Source organism: Gopherus flavomarginatus, chromosome 5, assembly GCF_025201925.1.
Source record: "Gopherus flavomarginatus isolate rGopFla2 chromosome 5, rGopFla2.mat.asm, whole genome shotgun sequence".
In the NCBI taxonomy this organism is placed as follows: Eukaryota; Metazoa; Chordata; order Testudines; family Testudinidae; genus Gopherus; species Gopherus flavomarginatus.
The window spans coordinates 47,149,902-47,168,325 of NC_066621.1; the positions used below are offsets into that span (position 1 = coordinate 47,149,902).

General features: G+C 48.3%; 1 protein-coding gene across 2 annotated transcripts in view; it reads left to right on the top strand.

The window, feature by feature from the left end:
- Positions 1-18,424, top strand: part of PNPLA2 (patatin like phospholipase domain containing 2) — a 54,679-nt gene that overhangs the window by 21,620 nt on the left and 14,635 nt on the right. For both annotated transcript variants that reach the window (XM_050952894.1, XM_050952893.1), the window contains exons 2-3: positions 8,805-9,037; positions 9,313-9,378. In XM_050952894.1, the coding sequence (XP_050808851.1) occupies positions 8,805-9,037; positions 9,313-9,378 (299 nt within the window). The remainder of the gene's footprint in view (positions 1-8,804; positions 9,038-9,312; positions 9,379-18,424) is intronic.

Below are 18,424 nucleotides of genomic sequence, written 5' to 3' on the forward strand. Positions count from 1 at the left end.
TGACCACCCCACTACAGAGCCTTTCCACTGGCTTCTGTTGGCATTAGATTGGGTCCAATAATGAGGCTAATGCTAAAGTGCAAACATCTATTGCAGGCTAGTTGGTACGTGGGGGGTGGGGCTTCCTCCCCTCCACTCTTTCCTTGCTGTTTGGCCTTCACCAGCTCTCTCTGGTCATCCTCACTGACAGTCCCTAGCAAAACCCAAAGCAGAATTTTATTTTGCGCTTTCCTGGATCAGTGTCTCTGGTTGTCATGGGAGTATAACACCCACCGATTTATGTTCAGATGCCTTCACAGCTGTCACCTGTCCTGTGACAATGACCACCCAAATGAATGCACCTGATCCCCTTTGGCATGACCTCTGTACTGGCCCTGATTCCGAGAAAGCCCCTGGCTCTGGAGTTCACTCTGCCCATCTCTCCCCACGGGGGTCTTTATCCTTCAGTGCTGTCATGCCCAAGTTTTGAGGGCAACAGCGGCTTTTAAATGAGGTAGCTTAATAATCACTTTTCATATACTTACAATTTGCTGTGTGTAAGGGCTCAAAGAACAGCTAGCTCACAAGGACCAGTTACCCTTCATGGCTCATCTAACGTAACGCGGTGAGCTTAGCACTGGTGAAAAGTGCTGTATTGACAGCCTTGGAGACTAATGTTTCTGTCCAGGGAACAAATCCAGTATGGGCAGCAGCAGTGCAAACAGCTCCCAGTGCTGCTCCATCAAGCTTTCTCACCCCTGCTGGGGCACTGGGCTTGCTGCTCTTGATCGACAGACCCTCTATCCAACTTCTTTGCTTACAGTGTGGTGTCAGCCCATGGCACTGGTTGCTGTGTAGGGTGACCAGATGTCTCGATTTTATAGGGACAGCCCTGATATTTGGGGCTTTGGCTTATATAGGCGCCTGTTACCCCCACCCCCGTCCTGATTTTTCACACTTGCTGTCTGGTCACCCTACTGCTGTGGGAGGGCATAAGGACCATTTATCAAATAGTCGGGTAATTGATGTGACTAGTAATAAGCCTCTGGCTATGCAAGCTGCGATAAGAGTAATCCAATCTCATGCTTCTGCTTTTTAGCTGTTTCTTGTGGCATTCTGGAAGCTTCTCTTCCCCCTCGACCTCTGTACAGCATTGCACAATTAGTCTTGCATGGCATGCTAAGACCCCTGCCTTTGCAGGCTCAGATGCTGGTCTTTGCCAAAGGCAGGATACCAGGCTAGATGAACCCACTGGCCTGATCATGATACACTTCTCTTTTTTTTTTTATACACTGATGCTCTTCGTCTAAATGACTGAAGGAAACAACAAAACAAGGGAGAACTAAAGTGTTTCTCTGAGGATAGGGCAAGAAGCAATGGACTTAAATTTCAGCAAGGGAGGTTTAGGCTGGACATTGGGAAAAACTTTCTAGCTGTCAGGGTGGTTAAGCACTGGAATAAATTGTGTAGGGAGGTTGTGGAATCTCCATCACTGGGGATTTTTAAGAGCAGGTTGGATGAACACCTGTCAGGGATGGTCTAGATAATACTTAGTCCTGCCATGAGTGCAGGGGACTAGACTAGATGACCTCTTGAGGTCCCTTCCAGTTCTATAATTCTATGAAAGTGAAGTGTCCAATGAGAGCTCAGTATGGCCCATCCTACCATTGTCTGTAATAGCTCAAAATAAGCTAAGAAGCCCACAGCTTACTGCAGTTTTACCTCAGTACTTAGGCACTGAATAGTGTTAAAGGAGGCAGAAGAAGTCCCCAAAGATGATGTCTACTCTCAGTCCTGCAGGGCTCCAGTTCACTATGTCTTTGCACCCCATATTCCATGTATCTGAGGTTTTAAGGCTTCTAAGTTTTAAAGATTTCTGCTATGCCCTGTTTGGGGAGCAGGGGAAGGGATTGGTGGGGGAGGAAAAGGATTTCTCACCTCTTCTCATTAGTGTTGCCTCATTCCCTATCTGCCTCATTTTACCTCCTGCCCCCTTCCCTCCATGTCACACCAGGCCCTATTTTATAAATGTCTGGGGGAGGGAGAGAGGAACAGGGGGCCATATCTCAGCTTAACCTAGCATTTGCTGGTCAATCTCTGCTTTAAAAAAAAAAATTCCCACCCAGATGTTTTGCTAATCAATAACTGGCTAAAGTACCAACAATATTTGCGCTAACTGTGCGTGTGTTCTCTCTGAGCCAGCAAACTGAAGCGCTGGCTCTAAGAACTCTTCTGGTCTGTAAACATCTCTTGTTGCGTAATCCTCCCTATGTGGGTCTTTAGCACTGTGCCCCTCTCATTCCCTGCGCAGGCATTCAAATCCAGAGTGCAGGAAGCACAGCAAGGGAGGTTGATGTTCCTGGCTCAACCCATAGTTTCCCAACATGCACATCCCAGAATTGACCCAGTTTCGCATGGGGGCTGGATGGCCTTGTGATTAAGGCACCGGACTGGAACTTGGGAGATTTGGGTTCATCTCAGCTCTGCCATAGATTTCTTGTATGATGTTGGGCAAGTCACTTAACCACTATTTTTCCCCATCAGAAAAATAGGCCTAATATACCTGTCCCTTACAGGAGTATTTGGGGCACTTGGATACTATGGTGGTGGTTATGTTATAATAACCTAAACAGAATACTAATGACCTTCTAGGTTAGGATTGTATGCTGTGGTTTTCAACAGGGGTCCAAGGCCCCCTTGGGGGCCATGAGCAGGTTTCAGTGCATCCCCCAAAATAAACCAGAAAGCAGGGCTGGTGTTAGTCACCGGGGCCCAGGGAAGAAAGCCGAAGCCTGAGCCCCACTGCCTAGGGCCAAGCTGAAGCCTGAACTCTGCCACATGGGAATGAAGCCAAGTTAGCTTTGCGACGCCCTCAGTGGCATGGGGCTGTGGACAATTGCCCTGCTTGCTACCTCCTAATGCTGGCCTTGGCTTTTAATCTACTGGATATGCAGAAAAACACGTTTTGTGGCACAGGTGGGCCACCAAGTTTTAATAGCATGGGGGTGTGGCTCAGAAAGAAAAAGGTTGAGCACCCCTGGTATATAACACTCCCTCTAAGGCTACCAGCTTTAGATAGGCAGGGATAGATTGGGTGGGTGTGGCTGATTCATACTGGACTGAGATCAGAAGTGAAGCCACGCACTGAATGCTGGTCTTAGAGCGAGCAGGACAAAGAGTTGATAGTGCTGAAACCTGCTTCACTGATGGGAGCTCAGACTGTCTGTTCTGCTCTGTTACAGCCTAACAGCTTCCAAATTCCACTTAAAAATGGGAACCTCTTTATTTATAAATATTCAGTGACGTTCAAGGGCCTAATCCTGCACCCACTGAAGTCACTGGCAAAGGTCCTATTGACTCAATGGTGTGGAATTGGCTTCCAAAGGCTTTTAACCATGAAAGAGTAGTGTGTATATGTGCTAACTGGCTTTTCATTTCCTGGGTTCAATGGGGAATGTCACAATACCTCAGGGCTCTGATGATGTGATTGCTTGTTGCTTATTAGCAAATTGTAATCCTTTTTATTCCACGCCAAATGTTTCCCTCCTGCAGCTGGAGAGGGGAGTAGCACTGGATTTTGAGCTGACTTTTAACTTGGTCTCTGCCTTCCTCCTCTTCAAATCGAACAAACAATTCCTGAATGAAGCTGAAGGTCTATTTTATGAGAGTCCTTCACCCCCTCCCCCACAACATAAAGCTTCATTCCTGATTTTGTCCCCTCTCCCTCTGTCTCTAAGAGCATCTCTTATTCTGCAGGTAAGGCAAAGGCTCTTGTTTCCCAGCTCTACTAGAAGAGGCTTGTGGGGATGGCAGTTTGTGCATGCAAACAGCAGCACTGCAGCCTGGTTTTTGGTTTGGCTCAGGCTGCTATCTATGCCCGCTTTGCCTCTGTTCCCATCACTCTCTCTTTTAGCAGAGCTTTGATGCTCCTCCCAAACAGGGTTGCTTGAGGCAGCTCAGCAGAATCAGCTGCTCCTTCCTTCCTTCTGCAGGGAGATGGCTGCGTCACTCTCCAGTGCCAACTAGGTCACTGTGCTACAGTTGAAGCAGGCTGTCTAATCCCTGCTTCCCATTGGGTCCTTCTCCAGAGCAGCTCAAGTTAGTTGGGGTGGAACCGCTCCGCAGGGAAAGTGTCACTAGGTCACGCTGTCGGACTGTAACAGCGCTCAGCAAATCAACTCCTAGACCGTGGCTCCTTCCTCAGCTGAACCTTTTCTAAATGTTCCATTCTAGGCTTGGAACTGTGGAAGGATTTTAATCACAACTCTCCCTCCTCTGCTAAAAGATGGAGACCAGTCACTGGCTTGACTGAGCAGTGCTCCCTACCTCACCCCACCACTTCTGTGGGGAGCACTCCTCCTTCTGTTTCAGCCTAACTTTGCCACTGGTTTAATGTCTCTGCTAGAGCAGAGCCTTGCAAACTGCTCTATCTTGGCATTTACCTTTCCGCCACACATCCGTCTCCACTGGAGAACTGGCAGGGTTTGCAGGGCAGGGTGATGGAGCGGCTCTGGAAATGGACAGGACTCCTCTGATGCCTTTCCCTTCCAGGGGAGGGCACTGGTGCTCAGTCAACTAGTCCTGTACATGCTCTGGTACCGGCTCAACACCCTGGTTCCGGCTCCAGTTTTCCTGGCCGACCTCCGGAAGGTAGTTCTGGAGTCCTTTTGGCAGGAATACGCTGGGTCTCTGCAGGGGTCCTTCACCTGCCCCTGGAGGAGGGAGGGCAGGGCCTGAAGTGCCTATGTACTCAGGTTCACGTCTTCCGCCTCCAGGCCCTGCAGCGGCTTCTTTATGGTGCAGGTAGTCTGGCGTGGAGAGTACTGGCGCATGCCTTCCTGCGCCACTTCCGAGGGCTCCGATACGACCGGCAGCTCCTTTATCTCGATCCGAGGGGTCTTCCGCGAGACCTCTCTGGGCTGCCGGTCTTCTACCAGGAACTCCATGATAGCAGTTTTCAGGTAGCTAAAAGGGTGTCATCAAGAGGAGAGAGAACTTGTTCACCTTAGCCTCTAATGATAGAACAAGAAGCAATGGGCTTAAACTGCAGCAAGGGAGATTTAGGTTGGACATCAGGAAAAAGTTCCTAACTGTCAGGGTAGTTAAACACTGGAATAAATTGCCTAGGGAGGTTGTGGAATCTCCATCTCTGGAGATATTTAAGAGTAGGTTAGATAAATGTCTATCAGGGATGGTCTAGACAGTATTTGGTCCTGCCATGAGGGCAGGGAACTGGACTCGATGACCTCTCGAGGTCCCTTCCAGTCCTAGAGTCTAGGAATCTATGAATCCTCCAGACCTGGAAGCTGTTCTCTGTGACCAGGTACATGGCAGCCACCGAAGGGGCAGATCTCCTCTCGGAGCCCCTGCTACACAACCCCCAGCTCCGTGTGCAGGTGGCAGAGTCCCCCGCGGTGCGCCAGAGGTTGGTCCTGGCAGAAGCTACCAGGGTCGGAGACCTCCTGGACTACAACCGGGAAGACTGGCTGGATCCCCTGACGCTCGCTCGGCGTATGGGGCTCTCCAGACCTTGTACTCCCCGGTGCGTACTACAGGAGGTGAAGGCCGCTCTGCCGCCTGCTGCTGGGGCTTACCTCGACCGGGTCCTGTGAGAGGGCACACCCCACCCACCCTCCACCCCAGGCCCTCCGGACCTTTTCATCAGGCCCCTGCCCCGTGGACCCGGCCAGCCCCCCTGCTCCTTCTCCACAAGCCAGCTGCACGATCTGCAGCCGGTCCGCTTCCAAACCGCGCCAAGGAAACATCTCTACACGCTCGTGCTCCACACCCTTCACTTCCTCACCCTCGTGTCCCGCCCTGACACAAAGTGGCGGGACCTCCTGCCACCTCTGGAAGGTGAGGAGCCCCCGTGGGCCAGCCTGTACTCTACCCTGGTCCCGAGGCCCGCCAGGGATATCAGTTGGCGGCTTCTTCATGGGGCCGTGAGCAGGGGCATGTATTTGGCGCGGTTTACCCCTGTCCCAGACACCTGCCCCTTCTGCAGCGCGAGGGAGACCCTGGCGCACGTTTACTTAGAGTGCGCCAGGTTGCAGCCCCTATACCAGCTCCTCACCAATAAACTCTTTGGTTTCTGGCTGCACTTTTCCCCTCCCCTCCTTCTCTATGCACTCCCTATCCGTGGCCCCACAAAGTCGCGGGACCTCCTGGTCAACCTCCTCCTTGCCCTGGCTAAAATGGCCATCTATGCAACCAGGGAGAGGAGGTTGGCCGATGGGAACTCCTGTGACTGTGGGGCTTGTTTCCGATCCTTAGTTCGTTCATGCATCTGGGCAGAGTTCCTCTGGGCGGCGTCCACTGGCTCCCTTAATGCCTTTGAGGAGCAGTGGGCGTTATCTGGGATTCTCTGCTCGGTGTCCCCGTCAGGCTCCTTTCTTATGACCCTCTGATTGCACTACTGCCCCTGTTCTTTATTAGTTGTCCCCTGGAATCAGTTGGGTTCTGAGGTCCTGTAGATCCTCCCCTTAAGCTTGGGGGGCAGCGGGGATCTGTTAGCAATGGGCAGGCTTCCGCCCGCCCAGTTCCCAGAAACCTAATAGGTATAGGGGTGGAGTAAGTGACTAGAGAAGCATTATTTACCCTTTCCCACAATACAAAAAAAAAAAACTGGGATATGGAGCCTTTCCTTTCTAGACCCCTCATTCAAGTCCAACCTAGGGTCATTAGTGTCTGTTTCCTTGCCTTCCTGGTGATATGGGTTGATGGTCACATATGAGGTCTTGGTGGCCATCTGACCTCTGGCCCTCTGGAGAGGCTGAATCTCCAATCTGTGTGGAAGGGGGAGCAAGGTGAAGTGGTAAATCTAGGGAGGTAGGGTCTGAGCAGAGTTCTGGGAGCAAGGGCTTACTGTGTATGAATCTCAGCTTTGCCATGAGCATGCGCTTGCACGCACTCTCTCTCTCTTTCTTTCTTTCTTTCTTTCTCCAATGTCTTAAGCAATCACTTGGCCCCAAACTTTTTTCCTAAAGCTGTGCTAATTTTAGGTACCTCAGTCATTTAGGTGCCTGACCTGAAAGCCTTAGGACTTGATCTACAGAAATGCAGAACACATGCACTCTGAAAATTGAGGCCCAAGTGTCTCCGGTTGGGCACCTAAATAACTGCGATATACAAGTTTTAAAGACCTATTGCTTCGGAAAGTGGTGGCCTATACCTCCCTGCCTCAGTTTTCCCATCTGAGATGTGGATGGTGCTCACAGAGTTGTGAGGATAATTAATGGTTAGAAAGCACTCGCTGTTTCTATTAGTAGCAGGACAGTTCATTCCTGTGTTGTGCAGGAGGTCAGGCTAGATGATCATAATGGTCACTTCTGACCTTAAAGTCTGAGTCTGAGTCTAAGCTAGGAAATTTCCCTCAAAAGGCACTTCCTTGTAGGTCTGTCCACGGGCATAAGCAGGGGTGGCCCAGCAGCTGGTTTCAATAAAGATGCACCTGCCAGACCTACATTTAGCTAGTAAAGGGCCATACTGGAAGCTGAGGGGCTAGGTAAACTGTGGAGCTTATCCCCACATGTCAGGCTAACAGAAACCAGATGAATGAGAGAGCTCAGTGGTTTGAGCATTGGCCTGCTAAACCCAGGGTTGTGAGTTCAATCTTTGATGGGACCATTTAGGGATATGGGGCAAAAATTGTTTCGATGATTTAATTGGGGATTGGGCCTGCTTTAAGCAGGGGGTTGGACTAGATGATCTCTTGAGGTCCCTTCCAACCCTGATAGTTTATGAAAAATAAGGGGAATTTGCCCGCAGTCTGGAGGAGGGGAATGTGATAGGCAATGCAGTTAACTGAGGTGACATTTGTATAACACTGATCCTATCCCCAAGGCTTGGCTTGTCAGATGCCAGTTAACAAGCCACAAGTAGAGCTGGTCCAGAATTTTTTGCCCATGATTTGTTTTAAAGAGAAAATGAAAGTTTCAAATTGAAACCTCCCACAGAATTTCCATTTTTGACTAAACTAACCCCCTTCCCACCCAGTCGGGGTGTGGGTGAGAAGAAAATGTTTCAGGTTGATTTCACCTGAATAGGAACATTTCAGTTTGAACTGAACCAAGCTGTTTCCCATGATGCACTGCAACTTCCCCTCTGACCAAGTCACATGGTACATCGTGGAAGGTATAGTGCAGCCAAGGATCCTAATCAGTAAGGGAGAATGGGGACAAGGGATACCAGAATTACAAATTCTGTAAGGCACAACTGCCTCTTACATGGATGCTGTGTCAAACTGACTTGGAATGTTTTGATACTTCCAAAATAAAACTTTGTAAAGAAACTTTTCTTTCCATTAAAAATAACTTTGATTTCCAATTTTTGTCCCAATTGGGAATGAAAACAAGTGTTGAAATATCAATTTCCCACAGGACTGAAATGCCAAATTTCACTTTGCTCTACCTGCAGGAATGTATGGGATGGCAGTAAAGTTGAGCCAGTAGGGATGATACCTGTGTGTTGTCTTAAGGACTGGCCTCTTGGGTTGACTCAGTCTGTGCTACGGGGGTAATGCACCAATGCAACCAGGCAGTGCAGTATATAGAGGTGGGGTGGGATGGAAATTTCTAATCTCAAGGCAGATCACCTGATGCTCTGAAGAATGCGTCTCATTTACCTCTATCTTAAGCTGCATAATTACAGATGTTGTTAATGGTCATAAAACTAACCAATCTGGCTCCAGTATGTGTCTCAGTGACCTCCCATCACACAAGGTGACTGTCCGCTGTGTGAGGTTTTTCCTCTCCCTGGTTCTAAGACTACCTGCCTTGAGTTTCACGGTGCATCTTCTAACTCTTTGCTGTCTGTCTTGGTTGTAGGTGAGGCAGGTGCTAATATTATTCAGGTCTCAAAAGAAGCCCGAAAGAGGTTCCTAGGCCCTCTACACCCATCCTTCAACTTGGTGAAAATCATCCGCAGCTGCCTGTACAAGACCCTGCCGGACAATGGGCACGAAGTGGCTAGAGGACGCTTGGGCATCTCGCTGACGCGGGTCTCTGATGGAGAGAATGTGATACTGTCGGAGTTCAATTCCAAAGAGGAGCTGATTCAGGTGAGGTGGGGAAATTATCACCTGAGCAGTGGAATGGGGATGTCTGCAGGCTCCCTCCTCTGTCGGAGAATTGCTGAAGAGTTGGTCTTTGTTCCAAAATTCTGTCACGTTAGAGCATAACCACAGCCAAGACACTCTGAACAGTTGCTGGTGGTCGATAGACCATCTCCCTTCAAGTAATCCAGCAGGTGGCTGAGCCAGTAGAAGAACTGAGCCTGGCTTTTTTACAAAAATATTTCCTATCTCTTATGCTGGGTTTGTGTGCTCTCTTTCAGGCCTGTGTTTGCAGCACCTTCATCCCGGTGTACTGTGGGTTGATCCCGCCAAGCCTGCAGGGCGTGGTAAGTAGTCCTCATGACATTCCCCTTGTGAGGAGTTGTGTGCAAAACAGCGAGACATCTAGAAATAGCCATGACGGATCATGCTGATAGTCCACTAGTCCTGAGTCCAGCAGTGTCTGGTAACATATTTAAAAGAGTTGCAAGTAACTCTGAGATCAATTATTTATGGAATACCTTGCCCATAATGGAAGCTGCTTCCTAACCCCATCAGGGAGTGACTAGCTTATGCCCTGAAGCCTGAAGGTTTGTATTCTTTAGATATGTTTTTAGTCTTACCTACGGCTGGCTGATAATGTTCCATCAGTCCTTTTTCAATGGGCTTTTGACAAAACAAAACTTTTCACAAAGTATTATCTTACCTTGAAAACAAACTTCCACTGAAAACAAGAGGGGAAAATTTCAGCCAAGAAGTTTTTGCTTGCCTGGAGGCCATGTTTAAATTTTCAAGAATCATAGAAACTTTCCGTGGAACACTTGCTGACCAGCTCTAATCCTTTCAACTGCTACTGTGGTTATGTTCATTATCCGTACAAGTATCTAATCCCTTCTGAATCCTACTAAGCCCTTGATCGCAGTGATATCTCATGGTAGGGAGTTCCGCAGGCTAATTATGCACTGGGAAATCATTTTTTCTGTCAGGTGGAAATATTTTGCCTTTCACTTTCATTGGGAGCCACTTGCTGTTTTATGAGAGAAGGAAACTAGGAGTACCTTATTTTAACTCCTTTCTGTCATTTTTCTTTTTTTTTTTTTATTTTGTACACCTCTTTCATGTCTCTTCTCTAAAATAGACATTCAGTCTGTCCTTTTGGAAATCTCTGCCTTTAACTATTTCTCACCTTCTATAAATGCCTGTTTCTGCTAATGCCTTCCTGAGATACGGTGACTAGAACCGAACAGGATACTCCAGATGAGGGTATGGCATTAACTTATATCAGGATTTCACATTTTCATTATCTTCTACTGAATTCTTTATGCACTTTGCTGTTTGACCGCCACTACACATTTGGCAGAGATTTGCATGGAGCAGCCCACCAGGATAATCAGGCATCTTCTCTGAGTGGCTGCAATTAATTTGGAACATATTTAATGCGTACCAGCCATTCAAATGGTTCCTTCCAATGTGCATTACCCCTGCGTTTGTCAACACTGAATTTTCTCTGCCGTTGGGCTGCCCCATCACCTGGCTTGCTTTGGCTCTTCCTCTGAAGTTCCTCACAGCTTCCTCTAGTCTTATCTTACCTAAGTAACTTTACCCATCTGCAAATTTTCCCATATTGTTTCTTCCTTTTTTCAGGCCATTAACGAATCTATTAAACACAGATCCAGTACAGACCCTTTGGGGAGTCCCGTATTGAACATGAGAGTTGGGTCTTGTTCTTTGTGTTCAGATTCTTAGCCAGTTGCTAATCCATGGCTGTACTTTTCCTCTCATCTCATGACTACTTATGTTTCCATAATAGCCCCTCGTAAGCGACTTTGTCAAGGGCTTTTTTGAAAGTCCAAATTGTCAACCAGTTCTCTTTTTTTATCCATTATTTTGATGACCCACTCAAATAGTCCATTGGATTGGAGAGGCGTGATCCTGTTCCTTTATGGAACAGGGTTGATATCTATCCTATCATGTTTCTCCAGCACTCTGATAATTCATTCTTTTAAATCCTTCCAGTTAAAATTTCTTGTTCCTGAAGGCAGGCTTTGACCAGTAATTCCTGCAGTCACCCTGGCTATTTTATTTTATTTTAAAAGATGGGTACAATATTTACTACAGACCTGTCCTTTAATTGCTAGCTGCTTAGTCAGTGTGCTCTGAAATTGCATCAGAGCTCTTGCATGTAAGCCATCTGGGGCTGGTGACTCGTTGCTTTATCATCAACTTTTTCTTCTCAACACCAGAATTTCAGATAATGCATCTTTATTATCTCAGAAGAGTAGTTGGGCATCTCCCAACCTCTCTGGTGGAGATTGGTGCTAAGAAATCCACTGAGCCTCTCCACAGCATCTGTATCCTCCATAATTATTTTGTTTACTTCCTATCCCTGTCTCACTGATCTTGTCACAGGAAACCCATTTATGTCTCTTATAGCTGTCTATTTGCGCTTCACATTTTCTCTTCACCCTCTTAATTTTCTCCTTGTACATGAGTTTGTTGGCTTCACATGAGTTGGGTTTCCATTTTCTCAATGGCTTGGCTCAGATCAGTATGATTAAATAGTGTGATTATTTGTTGCCTTCTTTCTTCCTTTCATGTATAGGGAGCATGCATTCCTCTCGTGACTCAGACATGGGATGCATAAGCAACCTCTGAACTGAGTCTAAGGATTTTAATTGCCTCACATTTGACTTCAGTGTGGTGGGGTCTTTTTTTTTTTAAACCCTACTTCCTTATTTTTATTTTTAGAATCTCCTCCTGTTGTCTTGGCACGCTACATAACGTTAAGAATATTAGGGGAAAGTACACAGAAGCAATTTGGTTCCAAATGACTGTCTATATGTATATTTAAACATACAAAGCCTTGCTACACATGTTATTCCTGAGGGCATGCTGCACCTAAAAATTCTGCCCCCAGTATTTTAAAATGCTTCAAAATTCAGTAAATTTTTATTTGTCAAATATGGAAACTCCAGCATGGCATTGCGGAACACAAGCCACTGGTTTCACAGAGGTCGGAGATTACTGTGCAGCTCCCCCACTCCCCTGGACTCAACAGTGAGGCTGCCCCCAACCCTGACACAGCGCACGGACCAGGCCTGCCCCAGAAACACCCCAGGGTGCTGCTCCATGCCAGGTGTACGAGGTGTGGGCAGGCAGGCTTGGGCAGGCAGGCTCAGCAAGGCAGGATCCAAGTGTGGAGTGGCTTAGTGTGGGGGGTACAAGTGTGGGTTAAGAGCATTCTGGGTGGGGGATCCAGGTGTGGGGCAGGGTAGGAGGAATCTGGATGCACAGGGACATGTTGGGGGTTCTGGGTACAACGGAAATGGGACTCTGCAGGGGGGGTCCAGGTGAGAGTGGTTAGGGCTGGAGGGTGGGTCTGGGGATAGGTCCAGATGCTGGAGGAGTGGGGCTCGATAAGGTAGGGATCTAGATGCAGGTGGCTTGTTGGAGTGGGACTCATCAAGGGGGGCTCTGGGTGCAGTAGGGAGTGAGGCTCAGCAGGAGGGACTGGGTATGAGGGGGTCTAGATGCACAGGGATTAGGTGGATGCAGGAGCAGCTCCCTGTACAGTGATCCCTCCCCCTGCAGCTGAGGAGTGATGGATGCAGGAAGCACATGGAGGGAGGTGGGGGGAGAGAGAGAGTTTGCAGAGCTTCCTACAGCCAGATGAGAAATATAGGTGTGGTTCTGACACTGCCCTGGATGCTGTGCAAGGGAAGAGGAAGTCTTTTCCTCCCAAGCCCAGCCCAGACTAGCAGCTTAGCTTGGCACAAGGTAGGAGCCACCAGCTGGGTCTTCCCTAGTCCTGCCCCACAATCCCTGGGCACCCAAAACATACTGCTGGGGTGGGTCGCATGACTGGTTTTGTGGCTTCCCTTTGCTTCCCCATCAGAATGTCATTCTTCTGCAGGGAAGCAAAGAAATCTGTGCGGGACATAAATTCTGCACATTTGCGGTGGCACGGAATTCCCCCAAGAGTAACATGTACACTTCTGCTCTATTGTGTTCTGGTGGCCTCTGCAATAGAAAACAGGGAGGTCTGCTAACGAGTTCCCAACCTTTTAAAGAGATACCACCCAGTTCCTATACATTTCACCTCCTCTCTAAATTCTAATGTCCAATACTAGTCTCTGGTACAGTCCCACCAGGAATGTCGCATTTAATAGTTGTATGTGGTCACTAGCACTCAGTGGTTCAACTGCAGTTAGATTCTGAATTAAGTCTGCATGGTACTTGGGGTGAAATTAAAACTAGCTTCTCCTTGTGTGGGCTGTAGAACAATTATTGCTTCTTGGAGCAGCTACAAGGTGTTTATTCCCCTACACCTTGTCCCACCATGACACTTGCCCAGTTCATATGCAGGGAGTTGGAGTCACCCTTGATTTGAGTCTCCATTAGATTCAGTTGCCTTTCTGAACTCCTGCCTATGCTGTCAACCTTATTGCCCTGATACAGTGAAAACCTCAGCAGTCATGTTCTGCCCAGTAAATACTAAAGTTCAGTCAGGCCTGGTATCTAGAATCTGATTCCTCCCCACCACCATCCTACCAAGCTCTGGTAAAGCAGATACAAACCTGGATACAAACAATCCCTGGAGTTGCAAAATCAAAATCTGGCTCCTTTGGTCTACAATGATTAAAAACTCTGCATCTTGCCTGACTGCCTTCAGTCCCACCCCTGCCCCAGCAGAGGAAAGGCTAAAATGTCCATAGGAGGGGTTTGTGTGTGTGTGGAGAGACAGCTGGCTGCCTCAACCTATGGAATCATTTTCTTATGGTGCAGAGAAATCACCTGACATGGCTATGATCAACCAGTTGCTACTCTGTACTGGAGGTTTGGAAGTGTGCGGCCTACAAAGCCCAGCCCAGTTAGCAGATGTGGGCTGCTTTTATCCTTAATAGCTGTCCTTGAGCTGGGTGAATTGCCTTGGGACATTGTCATCTGATGCTCCTTGCTGTTTTGACACAGAAGCCCTTAAAACAACAATCATACTTCAGTCAGTGCCATAACAAGGGGAGTCTGTTAAAATGCCAGAGTGGCTCTCTTCCCTCCTTGCTAACTGAGGAGTGTTAGTTGGAACTGGGCAGAGGTAGGGGGATTCCCTAAGGGAAAATGGGGTGGGAGGTGGAAGTGGGTCTCTTGCTATGTAAATGCTGCCCAGGGCATGGGAGGTGAATCAGAATTATCTTGTACAGGCCAGGATTGGGCCTAGCTGTTCATAGGAAGTGGAATATGCTGACCTGCTACAACAGGCTTGGGAGGAAACTGCATCGCAAAACTGCGAGTGCAACCTGCTGTATGTAATGCTCCTCCTGTGGCTCGGGTTAGCTGCAAAAACAGAACAGAGGTTAAGGCTTTTGCTGCAGCCAATGATGTATAGCAGTGGAATTGTTCTGCTTTAGGGGGTTAGCGCCATCCCTGCCAAGGGCAACCGTATGGTTGAATTTGCTGTGTCATCATCCTGGAGACCTGGCAACGGCGGCTGCTGCTGCTCTCACTTTCCCTTGTCTACTTGGGGTGGACACCTAACCCTACCAACACCTGATGATTTATCAGATTATTGCTTTGGCTTCCTGGTAGAGCTGGCCTGACTCCCCAGGACTTGCCAAATTCCCAAGGAATGCTGCCTGGTTAATCAGTGATAGAAATTGCAGATAATCCAGTAGGTTTAGTCATCTAAGCCCTCGTCCAGACTAACCCGCGGCATCGGCGGGTTAAAATCGATTGCTCGGGGATCGATATATCGCGTCTAGTCTGGACGCGGTGTATCGATCCCCGAGCGCGCTTACATCGATTCCGGAACTCCATCAATCCGAACGGAGTTCCGGAATCGACGCGGAGAGCCGCGGACATCGATGCCGCGCCGTCCAGACTGGTGAGTACCTCGATTTTAGAAATTCGACTTCAGCTACGTTATTCCCGTAGCTGAAGTTGCGTATCTAAAATCGATTTTAATTCCTAGTCTGGACGTGGCCTAAGACAACCTCTTTCCTGCTGGCTTTTCCCCTGTAGGATTTTCTCAAGTGCCTTGTCCGGTCTAATTCTAGATCACTTACCTAGGAGGCTTTCTTTCTACCGTTTCTGGTGGGGATACTGTTCCACAGGCTGAGACCTCTTCTGTGAACACATTTGTCCTGGGCCTCTGTTTAAACATGGCTGCTTTCTTCAGCTGCCTCTGGTGGGGATCACCCTGGACAGTTTCTCTCCCTCCTTGAGCTTTGCACCTTTCTAGGTCCAAGTACTTGCTATTCCTACACACAAAGGACAGTCCCTGCCCTGAAGAGCTTACAGCCTAAACAAACACAGAAGTATTATCTTCCTTTACAGATGGGAAACTGAGGCCCAAGAGAGTTGAAGTGACTTGCCCAAGGTCATACAGGCAGTCTGTATCAGAGCAGGGATTTGAACCCAGCTCTCCTGAGTGCACAGCCAGTGCCTCTATTACAAGGCCAGCCTCCCTCTCATACAGCATAGATGTCTCCCTCTTTGTTATGCAAGCAGTGTGGGCAGGGAGGAGAAAGGAGGCACAAAGCTAATCCAAGCAATTGCTGCCCTTTCAGAGAAGTGATTGAAGTGGTAGCATGTGCCTAGGCTGACCCCTAGGGAATGTGAATGGCAGAGGGGAATGATGCTGGGTCTGGTCGGTGATGCATGAGAACTTGCTGATTGTGCCATTCTGCGGTGGCGCATCTCTGCCAAAACCCTTCATTCCAAAACCACATTAAATACTCAAGGCTTTTTTTCCCTCTACTGTTCTGGATGAGCTGTGTTCTTGGAAGTTAAAGATGTTTTGTCTTTTTGCCACTTGGTTTTGCTGATGTATCAAGAACATAACTTTTCATGGGGTCAAGGTCTCTTATTTGGAGGGACAGATGGAATGAAGTGTATTCCCACACCCACTTCCTGCAATATGGTTGTGGCTCTCCTGGATACCCTTTGGAGTTGGAGGGGTAACTCTCTAGTGTGTATGAGGGGAATATACTTAGCACCTGGATTTCATGGCACCCAGCATGCTGATGATGAGAGGTGGAGAACACAGCAAGGACATGGTCACCATTTGCCACGCACCACCTTGCCACCCTGGCAAAAAGAGTGCGTGAGCATATGAGAAAAGGGCTACAGATGCTCATACACAATACACTGCTCCCAAGCCCACTCTGACAACTCCAGTACAAAATCAGGTCATCAAACTGCACAGCCCTATCTCTTCCCCATCTCGCAGAACTACCCCAGTAGTTACTCAGACAGATGTAGCCCAGGGACTCCCCTTACAGCTCGCGAGGGATAACAACATATAGGCCATGTGCGCATCTCCCATAAGTCCCTCATAGTGTTCCTGCACTGTTAGGCCCCTCAGACTGTTTCTTGTGTGATTCAGCACTCTAGGGGCTTCTCCTCCTTCTATCATAAAGCAACAATGTCCCAAGCCTGCACTTGTGGTGCTGTAACCACTTGTCAGTGCCAGTATCCTGCTGGCACCAGAGCAGGCCCATGACTGTGCAGCAGGTACAATATTCAGGGGGAGGTATATGAGGAGGCTACGATTTGTGCTTCAGTGAGCAGCTCTTCTGGCCCTAGTGCCTGTAGCAGAGGGGACAGAGACAGCAAAGACATTTCTTGGCTATTCTTAACCCAACAAAAGCCACCTTATGTAAAATTACCCACCCACCATGGCCCCTTTTTGTAATGCCGAACACGGCCTGGGCCTTGTAGCCACAGGCTCCATGGGAGCTGCGTAGGCCTGTGACAAGGAAGGGCCATGTCACTAGGTGGAATACTTCAGGGTGTTCTCTATGACCAGGTTTCAGACTAGTTCCTTTCCTTGCTCCCTTCGGTCCCAGTTCTCCCAGTAAAAGCTCCTGGTTTTGCTGTTGAGGAGACCACCAGCCACTAAACATTCCTCACCCTGCTGAATTGGGCCTGTTGCTTTCCTGGTGTGCATCCAAAGGAATTCCATGGGTCTCCCTTTATTGGGGCAATGGGGAAGAGGGGGGTTGAACACAGCCCCTTGCTGTGCCCTTGTTTGTTGATGGCTCCTTTTCAGCAGGAGCTAAGTGAGGGGCATGACAATTCCAATTCCCAGCAGTGAAAATGGAAAGAAGCAACCAGCCCAGTCTTCTCTGGGTGTGCGCTGTATCTGTGAGCTACGCAAACAAGGGCAGGGCCAGTAGGCTCCCACTATGAGATCGGCTGATGCAGCAGGTGCTGAGGAGACGAGACATAAAAGGAGGGAAAAGGGGCCCAGAACTAACTCCTGGCCAGTTGGCCAGTGGAAAGAAATGGAGTTTGTAACATGCCTTGGATGGGATCCAGAGATCGATCCTTCTCCACAAAAGAGGACCCTTGACTGAGACACCTGGCCCTGCCCCAATCCTGGCTGCTCCTAAGGACTGAGAGCAAACCTGCCTAGCTGGGTAGGAAGAGAGAGAGGGGGGGGGTTTTCAAGGACTTGGAGCCTAGATTAGAATAGGCTGTGTAGAGCAAGGCTGGGTTTGCACAGGAATAGTGTTGGCTAGAGATGGGCACTGTGGCAAAGGTGCCTCTGCAGATGAGCCTGAACTAGGAACACTCAGTAGCAGTATGCTTTCCTGCAGGTGGCAATATAAAGTAATGGCTCCAAAAAAGGGTGTTTTACTGCTGCAAAGGTGATGGTGCAGTGGGTCAACAGATGGCAGGGTGCGTAGACCCGCATATAGGTTCCTTTTGATGAAAGAGACCCACTGCACCATCACTTTTGCAGCAGTAAAACACCCTTTTTTGGAGCCATTACTTTATATTGCCACCTGCAGGAAAGCATCTGCTTCTTCACCCTGGCTACAAAACCACTGGCAGTGTCATGGTCTACACCAGTGGCTCTCAACCTTTCAGGATTACTGTACCTCTTTCAGGAGTCTGATTTGTCTTGCGTACCCCCACATTTCACCTCACTTCAAACTACTTGCTTTCAAAATCAGACACAAAATACAAAAGTGTCACAGCACACTATTAAAGAACAATGGCTGACCCTCATTTTTACCACAGAATTATAAAATAAATCAATTGGAATATAAATATTGTACTTACATTTCAGTGAATTGTAAAAGCAGCAAAGAGTCCTGTGGCACCTTATAGACTAACAGATGTTTTGGAGCATGAGCTTTCGTGGGTGAATACCTACTTCGTCGGATGCAAGTGGGTATTCACCCACTAAAGCTCATGCTCCAAAACGTCTGTTCCTCTATAAGGTGCCACAGGACTCTCTGCTGCTTTTACAGATCCAGACTAACACGGCTACCCCTCTGATATTTCAGTGAATTGTATCTAGAGCAGTATAAACAAGTCATGTGACATTTTAGTTTGTACCGTCTTAGCTAGTGCTTTTTATGCAGCCTGTTGTAAAACTAAGCAAAT